Raw genomic sequence first — 25,520 nt, 5'->3', positions numbered from 1 at the left:
CTACGTAAGATCAAACCATGGTTCGCGCAGAAATGCATTAAGTTAGCAGAGAAGATAAAAAGACAAAATTACGTTGGCTATAAAATCCGAATGAAATAACTACACACAGTTTCGTAGAAATCAGACGGGAAACTTCCAAAACTTTTAGAACAAAGAAACGCGATCTTTTGAAAGCTAAAATTAAGGAACTTGAAGATAATAGTAAAAATAAATACATTCGGGACATGTATAACGGAATCAACGAATTTCAGAAAGACTGTCAATCTCCCGTATATTACAGAAAGCTGATGGCACTTCTCACTGATACGGACAGCATCTTAAATAGGTGGAAAAATTTCTTTGACGATTTGCTGAACACCCAGCTAAAGACTAATGTGCCTGGAGTAAAAGAGACTCACACCGCAGAGCCGTGTATTCCAGAACCCAGCCGAACAGAAGTAGAAACCGCTATAAAGAAATTAAAGAAACACAAATATCCAGGTGTAGATGAAATTCCGGCTGAGTTAATTTTAGCTTGAGACGAAAAATTGTAAACAAAATACACAAAATCATTCTCCTTATCTGGAGCAAGGAAGAGTTGCCACAAGAGTGGAAAGAATCAGTCATTGCTCCAATCTACAGGAAAGGCGACAAAACTGACTGTAATAATTATCGAGGCATTTCTCTTCTGCCAACATCCTACAAAATCTTTTCAAATATTATATAGCCAGATTGACCCCATACGCAGATGAAATTATTGGAGATTATCAGTGCGGATTTAGACGAAATCGATCAACTATCGACCAAATATTTACCATTCGCCAAATACTCGAAAAGAAGTGGGAATACAATATCCCGGTATATAAACTATTTATTGATTTTAAAAAGGCTTACGACTGGGTTAGGAGCGAAACATTATACAACGTTCTTACAGAACTTGGAATACCGAGAAAGCCTATTAGATTAATTAAGATATGTTTAAATAAATCCGAAAGTAAAGTCCGGGTACGAAAACTTTTGTCCGCGAGTTTTATTGGTCTGAAACAAGTAATACAATTCAAATCACAGAAACATAATTTAATATGATTGTAGATTCATTGATTGGTTGGAATTTAGCTTTTGTTTTCAGCATCTAAGCTTATGGAACGTACATCTACAGTTTCCATTGAAATGTTAGAAGAATAAACTTCATAAATAATATAACTCACATACGTTTTGTCACTTTCTTAACTGAGTTTAATATCCACTCCTGAGAAGCGTACATAACAAGATATCTATCTCTACACACACTTATTTATTATGTATCCATAGCAACAACTCATTTTTTTCTAATTTACGATTACAAAAGAATAATCTCTTGATATCTCTATGTATCTTTCTTTTCTTTTCACATAATACTGTTCCACTAATTCGCCTCTGATCGCCTTTTTATAAGCTGGCAGAGATTGCCAATACTATATACAACAACATAACAACGTTATCGTTGAAGAATGTCGTCCGAACAGAACTTCTGTAATAGTTTCACTATGAAGGAAAGAACCCTGGGTTAAAGTTCATGAAACACCCACCTTTTAATAGCCCCCGTATATACTCAATATTATTTTTAATACAAATATTTTACTCTTCAAATATATATTATAACATTACATTTTTTCATATTTATTAATTTGTTGATTTACAATTATCATCGATGGGCCTATTCAAAATTTAAATCTAACTAATAGTTTCCTTCATGTTCAGATAACATTAATCACAAATAAAGATCTTTAAAATATTAAATATTAGTAGGTTCAGAAAGCATTAGAACATATAAACATATGAAAAATTAAGAGATTCGATATTCATTATTCATATTCTTTCCATAAGTTGCATCTGTTTTATATATCTGTCATTACCTTGATGCGTTTACATTAGAATTATGATCTTTTATTTTTACATATTTGTAATATTCATGTAAATAATTATGAGATTTCAGCATGTGAGGCATCAATATTAGATGGACCACAAATTTTGATTCGATGCTCAAATTTAAAATCTTTAATTACCAAAACATAATTTCATTGCTTAACATACATTTTAATAATAAATCGAATAAAGAACATTATAAAGAACATAATAAAGAACATAACCATAAACGTAAGCCAAGGTCGATTTAATGCAAATCCATCGGACGCCTTTTTGATAGTTGAGGTTATACGTTCAAACGGTTCATTTAAGCTACATTGTATTGCACAATCTTGTGTACGTTCTTGTCTTTCATAGGTTGTTACCATATTTTGATTTCTGTTTACAGAATTCCTGCCATCTACAAATTGATTTTGTGAAAATCGGCGATAATTATTATTCCTACTGAAATTTCTGTTGCTGTTTCTAAAATTCCTAACACCATTTCTGTGATTGGGTTGTGTTTGATTACCGGTACGATTATAGGTATTCATTCTATTATTAAAACTAGGCACATTGGAATTTTCAGGTTGTATATTTACATTACGAACAGAAGCATAATGTGTCTTGATTACGTCCAGAATTACCCTGACCTCTATCTTGTATTCTATTATTCTGTATTGCTGACTGACTTTCATAACTTTGAATAAGCATAATTAAATGGTTAAAGTTGATGCATTGTGCCGACATTAACAGTTGTTGTAATCGGAATGGCAATAAGATTCTAATGGAAGCTATAATACGAGATTTCGGATGATTTGGATTTAGTGATCTCATCTCATTATATGTAGATACTACAAATTCCATAATACTCCTATGCAATTTTGGATTAAAATGTTTTGTTCTCAAGATGGCATCCCCATTCGCTGTCATGAAATCATTTTCGTAATTAGATAATAGAGCATTCTTAAAATCAGAATATGTATGAAGACTACCTCTGATAGCCTTGAACCATGTTAAACAGGGTGGTATCAATACATGCGGCAATAATTTTAAAAACTGCTACTCATCCACACCTATAAGCACGCACTCATCCTCAAATTTTTCAAGAAACTCCCTAGCGGGTACATCTTCCGGTATGCCACTGAATTTGGTAAATGATTTAACTTCACTGAATCGTATGGGTTTACCTGTTATAGTCTTCATATACCTGTTGGAGCTTCGCCGCGATGACTGTCTCACTCTTCTTTCCCTATCGATACTTTCCTCTCCACAACTTGAAGGTTCATTAGCTTCCAACATCGTCCTAGGATGGCGACTAGGTTCAAGAGTATTAAATGCAGGACCCACCATATTCCTATATCCACCGTCTTGCGTTGCACTCTCGGAAACACAATTTTCTTTATAAGATTAACCTCATCCTGTAATAACTTGATGTGGGTATCATGGGCGTTTAATGTTGCCTCTATGAGATCTACAGAGTTTTGAAATTCCGTGACTCTCTGTGATACTCTCTCCATGTTTTCGTCATATTGCTCAAATTGGACTACAATATGCTGGTTCATCTGTGTAAGTTGACGTTGGATAGCTTCCCACTTGTTTTCATTGCATTGTTCTAACTGTTCTAACTTTTCTTCAAAATCCTTCGTTTGTTGGCTTATTTTCCGGTATAGTTTTTCTTCAAGATTCCTAATTTGTTGTACTATTTCTTCATTTTTTCGAGCTTCTTTTGCGTCAAAATTCCTTATTTCTTGTGCGATTTCTTAACTTTTTCGAGCTTGATCTTGAATCTTTTTGTCAAGATTCCTAATTTGTTGTGCTGTATCTTTTAAGATGTCAGTAAGATTTTCATTGGGATTAATCTCTAGATGAGTACTTCGTTCTCCAGTTGTATTTCTATCCGTGACACTAATGATAATATTTCGGCGTATCACTTTTCTGCTTCTTAAAGTGGTCACACTAAGGTCACTTATAATGTTGGCCGTTTTTACTGTACTTCAAAACGACAAACTTATTTTCCGGGTTTAAGGCACCAATTTTAGAAGAATAAAACTTAAATACTTCATACATAATATAACTAATATACGTTTTGTCACTTTCTTAACTGAGTTTAATATCCACTCATGAGAAGCGTACATAACAAGATGTCTATCTCTACACACACTTATTTATTATGTATCCATAGCAACAACTCTTTTTTTCTCTAATTTACGATTACAAAAGAATAATCTCTTGATATCTATATGTATCTTTCATATGTATCTTTCTTTTCTTTTCACATAATACTGTTCCACTAATTCGCCTCTGATCGCCTTTTTATAAGCTGGCACAAATTGCCAATACTATATACAACAACATAACAACATTATCGTTGTAATGTGATCAACCGCAATATATTAAAATTTCCAGGTTCTTTAACTGGAAACCAAATGCGGAATCTTCTTCACTTTCAAGAAGATAAAATTACCGTTGATGATGATATATAAGTTACTACATCCTAACTTTAAATTCAGTAAAGAACAGTGCACAAACTTGGTTGCCAAGATATACTTTTCCCAGAGGGTAGCAATGTTTTTTGTATAGAATGGGAAATGGAATGTGAACTTCAAAGTAATAGATTCGTATAAATTAGGATTTTAATCTATCTATCTATCTATCTATCTATCTATCTATCTATCTATCTATCTATCTATCTATCTATCTATCTATCTATCTACCTATCTATCTATCTACACAATTTAAGGTGAAATATATGCCACCAGAATGCGCTGAAATTTCAAGACTCTTCCACCGAGAATCAAATCGCTGACACTACGCACCGAGAGATGCGTACTATCCGCTACACCAACTGGAGGTAAAGAGTAGTTGAGCCATTTTCGTAAGCAAACGTCATCACAATATGTGGAATCCCTTCATATTTTCACTGTTATGCGTAAATTTTCATTTAATGATTTTTACGCTGTGTAAACTATAGGTTGTGTAATTTAATACATACTGTTCAGAACTAGCGTTCTTCTCAATAAAAACTAACGCCAGTAAGTAAACGAAGAGGCAGCATTATAAAAACTAATACTTTTTCTCCCCAGCAGAGGTGAGGTGTGTGTGTAAAAACGTGACACCAAGAAAGCAACGATAGCTACGTGTATTGTGTTAATATCGCATTAATCTACATATAATAATGTTCATCTAGCAACTTTGTTTGTATTTTTTGAATTCATATAATTTTGTGTGTCATGGAATACAAATATATTGAACAGTCTCAAAGCAACGTCGAAGAATTATTAAGAAACCAGCGCCTACACAAGGGTTACATCGACCAAATGGTCCTCCGAGCCGGATCAGGATTCAACAGTGCAGTTAACAAGGTAGGCAGTGAGTGCATATTTCAATATAATATTATCCTTGTATCACTTATACAAAATAAGCCTGTAATAGCAAAGTGTTAAAAGTGTATTTAATTTGAGTGAAGCATGACGGACAGAATGAAAGAATTAGTTTTCAAGAGAGATCAAATTAAGGCCAAACTCACTCGTTTTAAGCCTTTTGTAGATAGCTTTACAGAAGATCAGAATATTACGCAGTTAGTGTTACGTTACGAGAAAATAAAACAGTGCTATGATGAATTTGATGCAATACAATCCGAAATAGAAATGTTACAGGGTTCATCAGAAATTGATCAGGAAACGCAAGAAAGAGAGCAATTCGAAAGTACTTATTTTGATTTAGCAGCTAAGACGGAAGTGTTCATAAATCAACACAGCTCCAGTGCAAAGAAAAATGAAAACAATGAATCAAGCAATTCTAATCCATCAGTTAGGTTGCCGGTGATAAACCTTCCGACCTTTTCTGGAAGCTACAATGAGTGGTTGTCGTTCTATGACACGTTTCAGGCATTAATACATAACAATAGCATATTGCAGCCAGTCGAAAGGTTTCATTATTTACGTTCTTCTCTACATGGGGAGGCTCTTGAAGTAATACAAGCCTTGGAAATTTCTTCTGAAAACTATGACGTAGCATGGACTTTACTCAAAGAACGTTTTGAAAACAAAAAGTATATTATTAACAAACACGTCAAAGCTTTATTTGAAATGCCAATGGTGGAACGTGAGTCGGCTGTTCCGCTTAAATCTCTTTTAGACAGCACGGTAAAACATTTAAGGGCTTTAAAATCATTAGGTCAACCGACAGAAAGCTGGGATGCATTACTTATTTATTTGATTGCGACCAAACTAGACAATACAACACATAAGGAGTGGGAGAAAACACAATCAACGAATGAATTACCGAGCATGTCACAGCTGACAATTTTTACAACAGCGTTGCCAAGTTTTAGACGCAGTTGATAATAAGCGTAGACCTAAAGAGACACCATCAGTTCCAAATAACAAATATCAACAAACAAATAAGGCAGGCAAAAAGAGTTCTTACTCAACGACAGCACACGTAACGTATTCCGACAACAATGCATGTCCCAGCTGTAAAGGCTCACACAAATTATTTCAATGCCAATCATTGTTGAAAAATCTATACGAGATAGAATTAAAGAAGTTAAACGTCTTTCTTTGTGTATAAATTGTCTCAAACGAGCGCATAAGGCAAATCAGTGCTTATCAGGTACTTGTAAAATATGCAATAAAAAGCATAACACATTACTGCACTACTCGCGTTGTCCATCGCTCACTAGAGCGAATGAACCACAAGATGAAAGGGAAATAGGTCAAGGTCAAAACACGCTCGCTGCAACCACATCACTCGGGCAGGAATGTGAAAAGAATATTCGTTGTACAAACAGTGTACCGCAGAATCTTAGGAGACCACCAAGCATTATGCTATCCACAGCTGTGGTATATGTTAAAGATAAACAGGGTAATTTTCAAATGTGTCGAACACTTCTCGATTATGCTTCTCAGTCCAACTTTCTAATAAACAGAATGGTTCAATTATTGGGACTAACAAAGAGTAATAGCGTTGTACACATAAATGGTATAGGTAATGCTAATACAAGGTCAGGCCATAGCGTTCAGGCTACAATTAAGTCAAGACATAACAATTATTCAGCCACATTAGACTTCATCATATTGCCGCAAATTTCACAAGACTTGCCTATGATTCATGTAGACACGTCATCGTGGGAAATACCTTCCAACGTTGAATTAGCAGATCCTAGCTTCAACATACCACAGCGTATTGACATGTTATTGGGGGCGGAAGTATTCTTTGATCTACTTTGTGAAGGTCAAATAAAACTCAAGGCAATGTATCCAACCTTGCACAAAACATTGTTTGGCTGGATTGTAGCTGGAAAAATAGACAATCAACCACACATTTCGACAAATGTGTGTCACCTCTCCACAACAGAAAAAATACACGAGCAATTACAAAAATTCTGGACGATAGAAGAATGTTCAACAAAACATCCATTAAGTCGAGAGCAGGCAGAATGTGAAAGACACTTCAAAGAAACATACCGGAGAGACGAGACTGGGATATTCGTCGTCAGACTTCCCTTTAAAGAAAATGTGAGGAATCTTGGTAAATCCAAGGAGATTGCAACGAGAAGACTTTATTCAATGGAAAAAAGGCTTATGAAGGATCCTGAGAAAAAAGGGCATATATAGCGTTCACGAAAGAGTACAAAGATTTGGGCCATATGGAAGAAATAACAAGAGCAGAGATCGATACAATGATGCCAGACTACTATCTTCCCCATCATTGCGTAATGAAGGAGAACAGTATTACTACCAAACTCAGGGTTGTATTTGATGCATCGTGCAAAACAACTTCTGGACTTTCATTAAATGAGACGATGAGAGTCGGGCCTACAATCCAAGAAGAATTATTTTCCATAACAGCAAGATTCAGACAACATCAATACGTCATGACAGCTGATATAGAGAAGATGTATCGCAACATTAGGGTACATGATTCAGATGCAAACTACCAGAAAATACTGTGGAGAGAAAACCCTCAAGAAGCAATAAAGATATATCGACTCAAAACTGTAACATATGGTACTGCAGCAGCTCCTTTTCTAGCCACTAGATGTCTTCAGCAACTAGCCATAGAAGAGAAGAAGAATTTCCCTAAGGCAGCAGAAGTTGTAATTAGGGATTTCTATATTGATGATCTTCAAACAGGGACAAACACGAAGAAGGAACTACATGAATTACAGGGTCAACTCACAACTCTTCTGCAAAGGGGTGGGTTTTGTTTGAGAAAATGGTGTAGCAACGACACTTCACTGCTTTCAAAAATACCCAGTGAACTTCAAGAATCAAATTTCACCATTCAACCAAATGATGATTGCATCACAAGAAGTTTAGGATTGTTGTGGAATCACATTAAAGACACATTTTCTTTCTCTGTCAAACCAAGAAACAACCCTCAACAAATCACAAAAAGGACTATTCTTGCTACAGTAGCGAGCATATTTGATCCCTTAGGATTAATAGGACCAGTTATTCTTAAGGCAAAAATATTTCTGCAAATATTTGTGGGAATTAAAATTGAATTGGGATGAAGAAGTTCCAGCCCCATTGCATTCAGAGTGGGAAACATTTGAGCAGCAACTTCAAGAGTTGGAATCACTACATGTTCAGCGAAAGGTTATTCAAGAAACACAATCGCAGGTAGAAATTCATGGATTTTGCGACGGATCTCAGAATGGATATGGAGCTTGTATATATGTAACATCTAGTACAAAAAATGGGAAATTCACAGCAAACTTACTATGTTCAAAATCTCGAGTAGCACCTTTGAAGAAGACAACTATTCCTCGCCTAGAACTTTGTGCAGCTTTGTTACTTGCACAGCTAACTCAGAAAGTAATACAAGCATTACATTGCAAGATCGATAAGGTTGTTTTATGGTCAGATTCCACCATTGTATTAGCATGGATAAGAGGACCTTGTTCTCAATGGAAGACGTATGTTGCAAATCGTGTAGCGGAAATTCAACAGCTGACTTGTAACTATGAATGGAGACACATCAGAACAGAGGAGAATCCAGCAGATCATATATCGAGAGGATTAACACCATCAGAGATTCTTGATAATGAATTATGGTGGCATGGGCCTTCCTGGCTATCTGAGAAATTAGACTCACAGACGAGGGAAGATGTTTGTGACCTAAGCGATGTTCCCGAGCGACGAAAGAATACAGCAGTGATGGTTTGTACAACACCGTGTGAACTCTTAGACAGATATTCATCATTAAGAAGATTGCAACGTGTAACTGCTTATTGTCTACGATTTGCACACAACATGAGAAAATCTAATTGTGACAGACAGCATGGACATCTTACAGTAAGTGAATTACATGAAGCACTCGAATGTCTTATTAAACTATCACAACAACAAGCATTTCACAAGGAATTGAATGCATGGAGATCAGGAAAGGAAGTCGACAACCAAGGTCAACTGAGAAATTTGAACCCATACTTGGATGAGAGGCAAATCATCAGAGTCGGAGGAAGATTAAATGCAGCAGATCTTACTGAAGGACAGAAACATCCTATTGTACTTCCAGCTAACTGCAACTTGACAAAGTTAATCGCTCAAGAGCAACATAAGAAGCTATTGCATGCCGGGCCTCAATTATTGTTATCATCCTTGCGACAATCATATTGGCCAATACGTGGACGAAACTTGGTTCGTCAAGTTGTGCATCAGTGTGTCACATGTTTCAGAAACAATCCTAAAGATGGTAAACAGATGATGGGAGATCTACCAGCTGACAGAGTTCAACCAACAAGACCATTTCTTCACAGCGGCGTTGACTACTGTGGGCCCATTTACCTTAAATCGAGTAACCGAAGGGGAGCCAAACTCCATAAGGCATATATAGCAGTTTTCGTGTGTTTTGCGACTAAGGCGGTTCACATTGAACTTGTTAGTGAACTAACTACAGAGGCGTTTATTGGAGCATTAAAGCGATTCATGGCTCGTCGAGGAAAATGCGCTAAACTGTATTCTGACAATGCAAGTAACTTCGTTGGTGCAAAAAGGGAACTACAAGAATTGAAGACTTTATTTGAATCAGAACACCATAAAGAAAAACTACATAATTTTCTAGCGGCTGATAACATCACGTGGGTTTTTATTCCAGCAAGATCACCAAACTTTGGAGGCTTATGGGAATCATCAATTAAATCTCTCAAATACCATTTAAAGAGAGCTGTGGGAAATGCTTCACTCACCTACGAAGAGATGAACACTATTTTGACACTGATTGAGGCTTGCTTAAACTCTAGACCCCTAACACCATTATCAAATGATCCAAAAGACCTACATCCTTTAACACCTGGTCATTTCCTAATAGGCGACGCACTTACTACCATGTCAGAACCTAACTTGAAAAATATTCCTGTCAACAGACTTTCGAGATGGCAATACATACAACAACTTCATCAGCAATTTTGGTCCAGATGGTCAAAGGAGTATCTATCAAGTCTTCTAGAACGATCCAAGTGGAGAAGAAAATTCCCCAACCTTCTGGAAGGTGATTTGGTGCTCATCAAAGAAGATAACATTCCACCTCTAAAATGGAAAACTGGACGTATTGTGCAATTGTCTCCTGGGAAGGACGGAATAGTACGAGTGGCGACAGTGAAAACTACCAGAGGTACAACAACAAGATCTATTCGTCGCCCGCTTCCTAAGGAGAGTTAATGTGTTGGTGTATTCATAGTGTGTACATTGTGTGATTCATAGTGTTGTGTTGTGTGTGCATTATTCTGTTTATGTTTATATCATTCATTCATAATTTATGTTATCTATTGTTGTGTATATTAAGTTCATGAACCAAATTAATCATTCATAGATTTGTTGAAGGAATTCCTTCAAGGCGGGCGGTATGTTCAGAACTAGCGTTCTTCTCAATAAAAACTAACGCCAGTAAGTAAACGAAGAGGCAGCAACATAAAAACTAATACTTTTTCTCCCCAGCAGAGGTGAGGTGTGTGTGTAAAAACGTGACACCAAGAAAGCAACGATAGCTACGTGTATTGTGTTAATATCGCATTAATCTATATATAGTAATGTTCATCTAGCAACTTTGTTTGTATTTTTTGAATTCATATAATTTTTTGTGTTATGGAATACAAATATATTGAACAGTCTCAAAGCAACGTCGAAGAATTATTAAGAAACCAGCGCCTACACAAGGGTTACATCGACCACATACAATATTATTGTATCTTTGATATATAAGTAAAACGTCTTATAAGAACACGAAATGTGTCGATTTGAATAAATATAAATGTATTGTCATACAAACAAGAGCGTGATAACTTTCAGTGAATATAACATTCAGCATTAAATTTTCGTAAAAAGGTAAAATATGGATGAGTGTGACTTCTGTGTGGCATATATGACTACAAAACTACGAAAGTTGGGATATAGACGAAAAATTGTACTTTATGAGACAAGATTTATGGTAACTATAGTAATTTCTTTAGAGCTATGAAATATGTATATAATTACAATTTACTGATAACTTCTTATACTAGTGCAAGTAGTTTTTTTTAAATGGTTATTATGAAACATAGCGTATTATATTAATAGAACTTGAAAACACATTTATGAAAGTAAATGTTATAAGTATAATTAAAAATATAGAATACAGCGTTTATAAACCACTTTATAATATTTTCCTTCACACAAGACAATAAACCATGAGAGTCGCTTAGGAATTTAGCTGCAACAATCACCATCGCTTACTCGTGTTGGTAAAAATCATGTAAAGTGCTCATACTAATTATTTGACTATTCACCTATCTGCCAAACTCTATCAAATATATTTTTGTGCCACATAAACACCCAAACTCCTAATTGTAGTACTTGAAGCAAAACAAGTTAAAATAATCAAATACAATAAATCTTGGTGACCCTTGGAATTCCCTAATATTCTCATTGAAGAAAACTGAGTTGACAACTATATTACTTACTAAGTAAAACTGAGTTGAAAAATATATTACTTACTAGAAGAAACTCAGTTAAAAATATATTGCTTACAAAAAAAAACTGAGTAGAAAAATATATTCTTCGTTATCATTTGGTCACATCCTATGTAAAACTTAGAAATGAAACCTGGAGGGGGTACTTGAAACCTATATAAAACTTTACTTTCATATTTTACATATGCATGATTCAAAATGAGTGTTAGGCTCAAAAATAGAAGCATTTGTATTGTCGTTGCGAGCATTTCGGTACATTAATATTCTAAGTATTACTGTAACTACTATGACTAATGATAATAATCATCATCATAATAAATTAAAACAAGTAATATTTGTAAGGACCTAAAGTGTTTTCATCAAACTCCCAGCTCTTACGTCACATTAAAGTAAAAAAGTAATATTTTCTTCCTTAGTATATTATGTTGTACCAGAAAAATACTAACGTATAATTGTGGCATTCAATATTTCTTTCTAGTCATTCAAGCCTCCTGCACTTTCCACATTAGCTTCATGTATATCTTTATGTTCAAACGGGTCAAACGAATTGCGTAATAATCGAAATTGTCACTGTTAAAATACGTAGAGTATGAGTCATTTAAAAATAACGATATATCTTACTTCAACAGTAATACATTGTAAACTTCTTCCTTACCCTTCACACTTCTGAGTGAAAATTACAAAATTTATGCAGTTGAATTTGGTACTCTGTGTATCAATAAACCTAGTTCAATAATGTTTACATGTGTATCCAGTTTGTCAAAAAGAGCTTATTCTACTGCTCGTCTGATATTCTTAATTAGTGAAATTAATATCATATTCTTATTCTGCCTTCTGTGTATCAAATGTCGTGTATTTCACAGGTGTGGATAAGTACCGAAAAACATTCTTTAGTCCACAGCCTAAAGTGAAAGGATGTCACAGGATGAACTGTTTTGGAGAAAATAGTGAAGATTTAATATTCCTATGTATCACTTTTGGATCTAATTACACAATGATTCATTCTCACCAGCGATTTAGTTCATATGATCAGTTTTGCCAGACGACAAGTTTATAGATTTAAAGACTTCGGAGATCAAAGAACTATACACAGGAGTTTAATTATATTATAGCGATAAAAAGATCGTTGAAATATAACTTTCATTACTTAGTGTCTTTCGTTTACATTGTAAGATTCATCACGAAATAACGATTTTCTGAATTTTGTTTCATCTTTGTCAATTATTTTAACTTGCATAATACATGACTAAACAATTCCCGATGCACGTTCCGATTCTTCGTAGTGTAATGTAAATTTAACTGATTAATGTTTATTAAAAACTTTTAATATTAAAAATAAAAGAAACAAACAGCCTAAGGTTTTGTAAAGGCACTTTTAAGGAAGTGAAATTTAAAAATGAAAGTGAAAATGTTAAAATATAAAAAGACAAAATAAGAAATTTATACAGGTGAAAAGAAAAAAACAGGGTATTTGAACTAAATAAATGGTGAAGAAAGGGTTAGTTATTTGGTTAGTCATTTTGACAGTTGGTTTGCGAGTTAGAACAACTTAGTTATCTAACCTCTAGAATTGGAACGTTGGCAGTATGGACCTTAGCCTATACCATTAAACTTTTTTGTAAGTACTTTATTAATTATGCTAAGAAGCAACACAAAAGAAGTTTGTGCATGGAAGTTTTTCTCCATAACAGGCGTAAATTGTTAAAATTTCTAATTTTTATATTTATAATTTTGAAACCTTTTTATGTAACTTGTTTTACTAATAATCAGAATGCATTTAAAGTAGTATTGTTTTTTTTTACCGTAGCGAAGTTCATCGCAGCAGACGCAACCACTCTTCAAGTTGCAGTAAGCCGCAGTCCTGTCCACCAGGCGCACAACTAGAAAATGTTCATCGCCACAGAACACGCCGATGCAGAAATCGTTGAAACATGGTCTTCAGTTCTCCATTACCACCAACAAGCCAAAGTTCATCGCAGCTGATATAACATCCTTCCAGCTGTTGTGCAGTCACTCCAAAGTTCATCACTGCAGCAACAACCACTTCCGTATACAGCTGAAATCGTAGTACAGCACATAATTTATGTGAACCTCACAGCTAAGCGTCATTCCTGCACGAAGTTTCCATTTTGCTTATTGTGTGCATGCATCTCCAGTCCTGGTTCCTTTTCTCATATCTGGAAGACACCTGTTACCTTCCAGTGGACGTTCCGAGAATCTTGCTGATGGTCTTTGGTTCAAATACATAAATATATTCATTCCTTCCTTGTGCCTTCCTTGTGTATTAAACTACCATACTCAGCACATAATTCTATTTTAAACGTTATTCGTGCAAAGTGTAAATTGACTATAGACAACAGGCCCCAAAACTGATATTGGTTCTCACCATCGAAAACCTCTTCTTAAGTACTAATTCAGTGGGAACTTTCCTTCAAAAACACCTACTTATAAAAAGAATACATAAACTAGTTTAATATCCAACATATGGTGCTTTTGTTTTAAAAGTTTTCTTTTAGTGTTCTTTTTTATATATTCTCATTACAGGTAAAAAAGAAACACTAACTATCCCAGTACAAAGTTAATTAAAATGCCTTTAACTCTTGTTCTTACAGCAAACTTTCAGTGCTCCTCACTTCATACAGTGTTCCAGAAGCCGTCGTAATATACCGTGTTGAACACTCCCATGTAATATACATGTACTTAAACTAAACAAATGACAAACAAAGGGTCAGTCATTTTGACAATCGGTCCTTCAGTCAGAACAACGTAGTCAACCACTAGAATTGGAACCTTGGCAGTATGGACCTCAGCCTATACCATCAAACCTTCCTGTAAGTACTTCACTAATTATGCTAAGAGGCAACACATAAGAAGTTCGTGCACGGAGGTCTTCCTCCATAACAGGCGTAAATTGTTAAAATTTATAATTTCTATGTTTATTATTTTGTAACCTTTCTCCATGTAACTTGTTTCAATAATAATCAAAATGCATCTACAGGAGCATTGTCATTCTACCGAGGATAAACAATAAGCAATATCCTATAATCATTTATTCAAATTAGCAACAATCTCCATATTTTAAAGTTACGAAACAATAGTAGTTTAAACCTGAAAAGAAATAAACATATAAAGACAAAAGTGAACTGTTACGAAACCAAATGAAACTATATTTAGTAATGGAATAATTTGTTGTTTTTCGGATGGAAAGCATTTGGGGTTATCAAAGATTTCAATCTATATTTTAAAGAACATATCATAACGAATCAATGGTTGACTGGTTAGAGTTCGACATATCTCTTAACTAAAGAGAAAGTATGAAACATTGGATTACACTACCTTAAAATTTATCTCATCAGAAATGCAAAAGCTAAACTTTCAGCTTCGAGATAACTAAAGACTCCAGTCTCTATTATCTAAAATGAAGAGAAAGGCTAGGGGAAGATCAAAGACGATATTTTGCATATTCATGTCTAAGTTATGATATAACGAGAAATAGATTGTGTATGAATTTATAAAAGATATTCAAAATAAACGGTACAATTTATTACTTGCAAATGAAACGTAAGGATGTAATAACAAAAGTAACATTTAATAGTTTAACACTTCAGCCCAATATCTGACAGTAATGAGGAAGCTGTACTTTTTCAAGATCCCGACGTGAGCCACCGCTGGTGCATGCCATTCTTTTTAATTCCCGGTGTGCACCACCGGTGGTACACTATCTTTATTCTGATATTCGTGGCTATTCTAGTTAGAAAAGTAGAACAGCGTTACAGACTTTCTTTTATTGTATACGTCATAGTCAATCTATGGAGCAGACCTGAAATCTTTTAAGGGAAATAAACGTGATATTTAGTGTTCGTAAAGTGTGGTTCGTATGACATTTTTATAGAACAAAATACTATAGAAATGTACAGATAATTTTAAATAAAACTTATTGGGAGAAAAATACCATCAACAAATTACCATATAGATAGTAGCAGGTTCAGTGACAACAAATTTGTACTGTAGCCCATGTTTTTGAGAGAAAGGCAATTGTATACATGTTGCCTTAAAATCAGTAATGGTATAATAAACAAGGACCGTCATGAGCCACCGATGGCGCACGAGTCCAAATATGTGAAAATTTCAGGAAAATTGTATTTTATGTCTAAAACTGCTCCACAAAATGTATTGCTTTATAGAAACCCCAAATTTCCCTGAAATTCGAATGTTGTTTTTTGTGAATGTAATGCTTTTATAAATAGTACTGTTTAGTCAAAAATCATATAAATATAATTATGCGCTAGATTGTATGTCAGTATAAATGCTCATGAATATTCGTCGAGAAAGTTGAGATGCTTTTTCTTAAATGTTGTACAAGAACTATGCCACGTATAAAGATAAAACTAACACTAAAATATAACATTATCTCCTCTTTATTAGAACTAGCAATACATCATATGATAATTGAGAGAAAGCTCAAAAATATCATTACTCTTTATATTTAATTTTTGTTAAAATATAATATACTCCAAAGATGAAATATATGATTTCTCAATCTGTAGATTACATCGAGATTAACAATGATATGTGTGAGGATAAATTCTCATGTGTAGATTTCGGGAAAGTGTAAGGTGCTAAGAAAGTACGGCGCTCGTTACCAATATGATATACATAGTTGATGATTCTTATTCTTCTAAAATAGATTTGTAGGATTATGAAAGCAAGACTTAAAATGTTGTAATGTTAGTACCTTCGCACGAATGTCCGCTAACCTACTTGAAGGCAAGCAAAATTTTAAAATTATTTCTTGCAATTCTTGCAATAGATATCGAGAGCAGTCGTCATGACCGACTTCGTAAATGAAGTCACTTTGTTAACATTTTAACGAGTAATTGTGATTTTCATCCGTGCGAGATACTTTTTGAACAAATGTGAATTTTTGAATTTTTTTTTTTTTTTTTTTTTTTTTTTTTTTACAATAAGTAGCTACTATGTAGCTAGAATGATTATCAAGATTGAGATTGTTGATACGGTCAACAATGACAGTTTCATGTCAGGGTCAATAATGGCATATTGTAAGCAGCAGCATCGTATGAATTCTGGTTTCAATTCTAGATCATTTGGCACAAACTGAAAACTTTCAATGTATAAAGGTTCATAGCTAATCTCTTCACCTTAACATAGCTATTGCCACCAATCAGTTATGGCCTCTTTGACGCTGTAATATTTTCCTTTTTCTTCTTAACGTTCTTGAAGACTCATTTCTCTCTAACACATTCCAATGTTTAAACCATTTCACTTTCCTTATTTTAATTAATTAATATTGTTTACTTTCACCACACTAATTCCAGTTTTTGTTCATTAAATTTTTGTTGAACTCTAGCTTGTACAATCCGCGGCAAAAAACCTGCAACATGAGCATATAAGTTTGTTGTGAAATGACGAAGTCTTTTGCTCCAAAATAAGTGTGCACGGGAGGAGGCCGAGGTTTATCCTGGCGTGATTCGTTCCACTTAGACGTTATGTTCATTCCCTGTGCTGTTAGGCGTAGTTTCACAATAAACTTACATCCTCATGTTGCAGGTTTTTTGCCGCGGATTGTACCATTCATTTATTTCCGTACTCCTTCAATCTAGTTCTATCGCTTTTGTGTTAACACGTAGTGTTTATGCTTCACGAAGTGCAATATTCCACATAGAACCTGACATGAGTTTTTTCGTCTTTTCTTAAAATCCCAGAACACATAGGTTTCTTCTTATGTTGTCATTATTATATTTACTCCAATTTAGTGTTATCTTTAATTTAAGTAGAGGAGATTAGCTTGCTATGTTCTCTCTAAATACTGGATTTTAGTTTCTTATTATAATTTCATAGGCACATATATAATCTTCTATAAGTACATTCAATAAATTTAGTTCATTGTCAACATTTATAAGGGCACTTGGAAGATATATGACATCTGTAATTTGATATCACGATCTTATCTGCACTTATCGTCATAGTGTGGAAAGAAGAACGAGTAAAAACTATTATAGCGTTTCGTATGTAACTACTAGGTTGAAATTGCACTTTTAAATTTTAGTGTCCGGATAGCAAGCTCCCTAATATTCATTACAGATAATCTGATATTACATCGAACAAGTTTTCTTCCCATCACACGCACATGGTCTGACAAATGTGAATTTTGATGTTCTTCTTTCCACATCATCTACCGCAAGCGACGATATAGAATGTATTGAAATATATCAAATATATTAATAATAACTTTCATAATGGCTCTACATATTTTAAAATGATGTATTACATTTATCCGCTAGTGAGATAAGTAGCACATTTCAGTGTAATAGAGAATTTAAATGAACAGCTGTCGTTTTCTTGATGGTCGGGTTGTAAAATGATGTTAGGATCATAAGTGAAGGCAGGGTTGGGGATTCAAGGGCTACTTACTATATTCATATAATTTACATTAATACGCAATGCATGGGCAAGTACTAATATAATAAAGATGGAACTTGAAATAACAAGAAAAACAACAAATGGCTCTTTTGACCCACTTATAAACGTCTTCTTACGTTAAAAAGAGAAGAAAAACAGCACTTTCAACAGCGTTGGTTAGATTTAGACTCTGTTTCGACTCTTAAATGATCGAATCATTGCAAATAACTTGTAATGAATGATTTCTTGTGTCTATAGATTAAAAAATACGACCAAAAACCAAACCTTAGCATATAACTGGTTAGCAATACTTTTCTTAAATAGGAAAAATAAAATGGTAATTATTGATAGTAAAATTTCATAGTGAATGAAACGAACAGCAATATCATATGTACATCAGTTGAAAAAGAATTCGAGTAAAAATTTAGATTTTATACAATATTACATCTTTAAAAAGTTTCCTTGCTTGTGAATAATAGCAACTTCTTTCCTCTTCTACGATGTTAAAGAAAGTTTCTTTTGATTGCTTATCAGTTGATCTGGATTTAATAATAGGTTACAAAAATGTAGTTACTTGTCACTCACAATATGTTTGATCGCAGCAAAATGTATGCTAAATAAATTTGCTAAACGCAAGCTAATAATTAAAAAAGAACGTGTTCTTGCATTAGAAGCGCTTATATTATAATATTTAATACTTTTTGCATCAAACATCACGTATTTTATGCAATATGCTTACCTTTTATGTAAACTGCTTTGCAATGACCAATTTAGACACTTTCACTATAATACTTGCTACTTTTTTCTAACTTATAATGTACACCGTGAGCATAAAATCCTGCCCTGATTATAAAAAATTATTACGGAATAACCGTTGGTCAGAATAATGTAAATTCTGGTCCGTTACGTAGGTTAGTATCACAATAGATGGTTCTAGTGCTACCCAAGAGTGACGCAGTATGTTACTTGGCGCGCGCGGGTTAGTTGGCGAAATGGCATCGAAGCAGAAGAAAGCGCAATGCGTGCTGTAGTATCACGAAAGCAAATCGCCCATCAGTAACATAAGTAACATAAGTGGTCTTAAAAAAAACTTGTAATACTAACCTATGTAACTGACCAGTATTTACATTATTATGTCAAACGGTTCTTCTGTAATAATTTTTTGTATTCAGAGCAAGAGTTTATGCTCACCCTGTATATTGTTATTCAGTTCTAAAGTTGTGATGAGGTCAAAATGCAGCTAATAAAGTATATGAAAGTCAAATTTTCTTCTTACATAAATTATGATGTAAAATAACGAATTCCTATAGTGTGGACTATAGTCAGCCACAAGTAAAGATAATATGATTATGTGCTTCCTACTCCCTTTCAGGTCTATTGTTTTCGGGGTTGTTTAGATGAACAGTGACACTTCCGATGCACTTTACGTCGAAATTCAACCCTGCAACTTTGGGTAAGGGGTTATATATATATATATATATATATATATATATATATATATATATATATATATATAAATGATCGAAAATGGCCAATATTCATGTCGAATCAATAGCTTTCGGAGTCGCTGAGGCGAATAGTAATACATCCGATGCAGATTAAATCCAAATTCACCCTTTCAAGTCCAAAATAAAACGTACTCTCCCCGTACGAAGAACGAGTATTCTGCTAGTATATTATAATTTGAAACAAGAGAATTTAGATTCTCATTACAAAACTACGTCCGGCTTCCAAATTATACGGTTTCTATGTTGAAGTGGAATATCTTCTACTCCATGTTTCAATTTAGAAATAAAGTTGAAGATGAAACTTATTCTTGAAAAATTGAGTGCTCTCTTCCTCTCTCTTTCACACACACACACACAAACACACACACATTGGAAAACAATTTCGCGATATACGAGTAGGACCGTTGTTAACTTACTAGCTCTAAGTGACCACCGCTGATGCCAAGAGCAGAAAGTTTTTTGCAAACTTCAGTCAGAATACAAATATTAGAACTGTAATTGAATTTATTCTTAAGGTTCTAAATTTATATATTTAAAAATGAAATATTAAAATATTTGACTTTTAACTCCTCCTACACCGCTGGACAAACCTGGATTATTTTCGATACCTGAGTGACCCTTGTCTAGCCTATATTTTAATTACATTAGTTTTCCGGAAGAGTTCATCCTAAGGGTGGTGGAGAAGTTTAAACATTTATTTAAAATATACAGTATTTCATCAACGCGACAACTTAGAAAGATTAAACTATGTATATAAACTCCTCATTAAAAATAAGGGGACATTTTCGCAGAACATTGGAAATTTTTCCGTTTTAAAGGGGGAAAGGGGAAGATTACGGCCTAACTTAGACTTTCATAACATTATTGGCAGGATGAAAGAAGAAATGAGGGGTAAAGTGAGTAAGATTTACAAACAATGAAAAACGACCAATAGTAATGTCCAATCTACAGTTTTCTGCGTCTCTGACATGAATAGCTTCGTGCCGTTTATGTTCAAATTCATGACGATAGGGGACATTAAAATAATCGAAAACGATTGTTATTAGTATTTCATCAACAGTTTTATGGGACGCTGAGATGAATAGTGACATTCTTGATGCTGTTTATGTCTACATTCATACACCATTACAAAGAGATACGGGCGGGATAAAGTGACATGGAAAAGATAATATTAAAAAAGATATTAGTGTCTAGTTCATAATTTTTTATGAGGCGAATAGTGATAGGCTTTACCTGATGTCGTTTAGATTCAAGTTCAGTCACGAATGGCATAGAATGGTAAGGGCTGAGGGATCTGGGAGCATGACGTTACGTGAGTTTATCATTACACTCTCATTGAGAGGCGTATTCTAAGTGGGGGCATATACATTTTTTCGATAAACTTTTTCCTTCTGTGCGAAGAACGGCAATTTTAACTAGTTAAGTTATAAAGAGAAGAAAAGATAAAAATATTATATACAAAACTAGAAATTTAAATGTAATTTATATTTCTCTATTAGATCTATATTGTTTCACAAGATTTTTAAAAATTTATCAGTATCCTAAAAGAAACTGCAAAGACATTTTGCAGTTAATTTAGAAATCATTGTCTATTACAATCTATTTACCTCAAGATGCTTTTTAAAAGAAGTTAGATGAATGGAATAGCCAATCTGGCACTCTATCAAGCAATTTGTTAGTCTATATCCACAACGTGACAAGCTCATTTTCACTAAAAGTATATATTAGTCAGGCTAATTAATTTCATTCGTCGTTTCGCATTCTAAATTTAATTTCTATTGCATTTAAATTGACTTAAACTATTCTGGTATCACCATACTTTACGTGAAGTACACATGAATTCTTTAGTCAAGTACCATGTAATAGTTTTTCTTTTGTATAATCCCTTTCCCATTTGTCTTACGAAACCCGATTAATTTAATTTGTAAGAGGAAACAAATTTAAGTTTATTCTACATAATATGCAACAACTATGTGCTTATAGTGATGGGTTTTATCCTGTGAAAAAAGTGTTAATACCAGATAACAGTATTAATTACTCTCTTATCGTGAAATAGTTATTAGTTCTATTTTAGCTCATTTAAATTTGTTGCGGACTACATAGAACTGGATGTTTTCAGGGTGTTCTTTCTGTTTTCTTCCATGTTGAATTTGAATAATACTGTTTTACGCACACATTGGAAATGATCTTCCATCGTCCCTAGTTGACACGACCAGAAATGTCAAGGGGAAAATTCTTTAAAAATTTTACCAACAATTCAAGTACACTTGAGATACAACCTGTTTCTAAGCAAGAGAAAACTATGAAAGATAAAACTAAAAGTTTCATTTAATTTCTATATTAGCCAATTCATGGGCAAATGGCTCACTGTTTCGTGCTCAACTCCTGGTGTGAGTACCTGAATGAGGTATAAATCCAAGAAGTAATTGGATTGCATGTCCAGAAATGCAGTTCCATTTCGAAACCTCACAACCACAAATGTTTTCCAAGAAATGGGCAAAATGTTACTGTACGGTGCAACTTACGTTTTGTTTTATTTTCGTTCAATAACTTATATGGCAAAGAGAATGGGAGAAAATATGCACTTTCAATACTAATTTCACATAGGTATTTAACATTGAAAAGGAATCTAGTTTGATTTACCCCGAAGATTTAATAAATTTTGAAGTAGTTCTAAGAAACAATTAAAGAAAATATGTTGGAAATATGCATTTCAATACAACTCATTACGAAATAATTAAAATTGAGATTTAAAACATGAATGTAGAAATCAAACATGAATGATAGAATAATTGCAACTGAATAATTAACTTTATAAAACCAAACTATTATTTTAGGTTAAGTTTATACACCCGATCTACAGGGTGTTCAAAATTAACACTGAAGCAGCTCTTTTGATGTTGAACATAGTTTTCCGTAATTCGTATTTGGTGCTGTAGTTGCACTCTAACGAAACAATGGAACCAGAGTCATTGTATTGGAATGATTCCACCGGAACATGTATAGAGATTTTTGTACACTGTTTTGTTTTCAAGATCATCAACATTATTGCTGTTTGTATACCACTTTGTGATATATAATCATGTAAATACTTTGACTCCCAGTCTTGAACTGACCAATCACGAGAGCTAATAAATATATACATGTTTACTGAGTATACGTTGGAATTCTTGAAGCTAGATAATATTTTCTTGAAATCAAATGTCCTGTGACAGAAGGTCGAATTACTCTGTAATATTTCAGTCACTGTAAACACGTTTAAGAAGAAACATTCCTTTAGTCTTCAGGGGTTCAGAAGGTATTCGAAACTAGGTATAAATCATGATTCTCATAGTATTATTTTGTTTTTGTCTCCACAGCTACCACTAATCAAGAGAATATGTTTGATGTTTTAAATATTTCATTCGTTATAATGTTTCAAACAGTAAATGTTGGAAGCTCCGTTCTTCCTAGTTTTGATTGATAATTTAACTTTAAAACTTATTCATTGATTGGGGTTGATTAATTAACAACGTCAACATGAGGATAATTGACCCTGTCAAGATAAGGTCCATGACCAATACATTTTGTTCATAGAATAATAATACTTCTAAATAAAGTACAAACGAAGTATAATAATAGAAGAGCTAAGAGCTAACTGAATAAGAAACACATATATAAGAAAAACCACTCAAAAATATCAATAATAAGGGAACAAAATAAGTTCAATCTAAAACGGGAAAAATTAGAAAAAACGCTAGTTACTTCAATTTCACGAATAAGAAAGAATGTTGTCATTAAAAGCCTACCACAAAACCTAAGAATTTTAAGTAGTCTTAAACAGTCTCTGATGGTAATTATTTTGCCACCCTAATAATTGCAACTCAATGTCCCCTCATCACATTAACTGTTACAGCATCTTCGACAATGACATTATTAATAAAGAGTAAAATTTAAAGGTCAGTGTGTTAGCAAATAGGAAGAAAGAATATAACTTACACATTTCATGAAGTAAACAACTTTCTGGATGTAGCTTTCTTTTAAAACCAAGCGGGGATTTCTACTGTTGTATAAACTGGAAGATTATAATATTTACTGCACAAAATACTAAACCTACACAACTTGAAGGTTCCTGAAAGTGTATTGATACCAAAAAATTACTAAGTTCAAAAAGTGAATAACTTTTCTTTTTTGCAATTGAGCACTTTATATAATATTGTCAATTAAAGAAAAAATAAAATCCAATTAACGAAACAGTTTCTGTTGGGCTAAAATTATATTTATTTTCTATTGCTGCTTTTTGGGTTGAAAATTCTATTGTTTTAAGATACTAACAAAGAACAAATGAAGTAGTATAAATTGTTAAATATAATAACACTTTCTATATTAATTACTGTTGTGCACTTATATATTAATAGCGCCATGTTGTAAACACATTACATTTGAGATAACCAATTATAACTCGAGCAACAAAACGAAACATATTTTACGTTCTTTGTTTTCAGAAAAACAGCAAATTCCAGGAATGGGCTAAACACTAGCTAAAAACAATCGTTTCTCCTCTTTGATGAATATTATTATATTTGATTAATTGGGAGGTCTAAGGGAAGGTCTTATTAAGCTCGTCGTCTCACATTAAGGTATGCAATAATCACACATCATATCATGTACGCTTTTAAAGTCTTACCTGGAAAACCAATCGGAAAACGACCATTAGGAAGATCCAGGCGCAGATCAGAGGGCAATATTATATTAAGATTGATCTCGCAGAAATAAGAATACAAAGTATAAACTGGATCTAGTTGGCTAAGGACAGAAGTCAGTGGAGAGCTTATGTGATTGCTGCATTGAACCTTCGGGTTCCATATGCCATAGAATTAGTTATTTAGTTATCTAAAATGTAGCTTAACAAAGTTTTGTATCAATATCTGTTGGCAGATAGACTAACGAAGGAACAAAGTCATACCACAAAAATATAATGAAGTTCCTAATTTTGACAATTTCGATGCAACTGTCATTATGACCGTAACTTTTGTCACAGTCTGTGTTGCTGGCTAGATCTAACCTCATCTGGCAGAAAATAAAATTCTTTACAATTAATATAGTCTTTTCTTCAGGTATACATTGCTGGTTTCTCTGATATTTTTTAAATAAACCATGAAATTAAAAAAAAACTTTTACGGAATGATAAGCGCAAAGCAGAAACTTCAGTATTAATGACTACAAACCTGATTACAGGCTGCATTTTCCAAATGCATTGCGTCTTACAAAAGTGAAAACAGGCTTTAACGTTGGCCTAGTGACTGGTTCGCATGTCTTTTGTGAGCAGGGAAACAGGTATGATGCTCAATAGTTTAGTGTAGAAATTTAAACCTATTGTGGTGGTATGGATTCAATCTTAAACTTAGATTCAAGTCAAACACAGTCTCGGTACTGAAAACAAGTGCTAAACCAGCACAAGTAACCAACTAGTGAATAATGTATTCTTCAATTTTGTTTATTCACATTTTCTTTCATATTGGAAATATTTGCTCCCGAATTCTTTGCCTAAGCTTGCATTTGAAACGTATGGATATGTGCTTCTTTCTATGATCAAATGTCGAATATACGTATAGCATACTCCACTTTGCCAATTATTGTAATCTTTCATGTTAACTAGTATTCTGAAAAATTGAACATCAAGTAGCTATATGTTGGAGACAAAAAGTGCTTTCCACTCATGTTTGAAATTTAAAAAAAGAAAGATCTTATTTGGGTAGCAAAATTACTTCATGATTAAAGTTAAGAACATT

The 25,520-nt window shown here is 33.6% G+C and overlaps 3 protein-coding genes across 3 annotated transcripts; all 3 read left to right on the top strand.

Moving 5' to 3' along the window:
- The first annotated feature begins 5,333 nt into the window (after positions 1-5,333).
- LOC145665984 (uncharacterized) lies at positions 5,334-6,209 on the top strand. The gene has a single exon (XM_081733090.1). The coding sequence runs from the start codon at positions 5,334-5,336 to the stop codon at positions 6,207-6,209; it is 876 nt and encodes a 291-aa protein (XP_081589216.1).
- A 159-nt stretch (positions 6,210-6,368) lies between these two features.
- Positions 6,369-7,484, top strand: LOC145665983 (uncharacterized). Its single transcript, XM_081733088.1, has one exon. The coding sequence runs from the start codon at positions 6,369-6,371 to the stop codon at positions 7,482-7,484; it is 1,116 nt and encodes a 371-aa protein (XP_081589214.1).
- A 32-nt stretch (positions 7,485-7,516) lies between these two features.
- On the top strand, positions 7,517-10,535 carry LOC145665982 (uncharacterized). The gene is made up of 2 exons (XM_081733087.1): positions 7,517-8,066; positions 8,413-10,535. The coding sequence occupies exons 1-2, from the start codon at positions 7,517-7,519 to the stop codon at positions 10,533-10,535; spliced, it is 2,673 nt and encodes an 890-aa protein (XP_081589213.1).
- Positions 10,536-25,520: the final 14,985 nt, after the last annotated feature.

This window comes from Thermobia domestica, chromosome 12 (assembly GCF_964235325.1).
Source record: "Thermobia domestica chromosome 12, izTheDome1.hap1.1, whole genome shotgun sequence".
NCBI lineage: Eukaryota > Metazoa > Arthropoda > Insecta > Zygentoma > Lepismatidae > Thermobia > Thermobia domestica.
The sequence above is the reverse complement of the archived record's forward strand: the minus strand, read 5'-3'. Positions and strand labels throughout refer to the sequence as shown.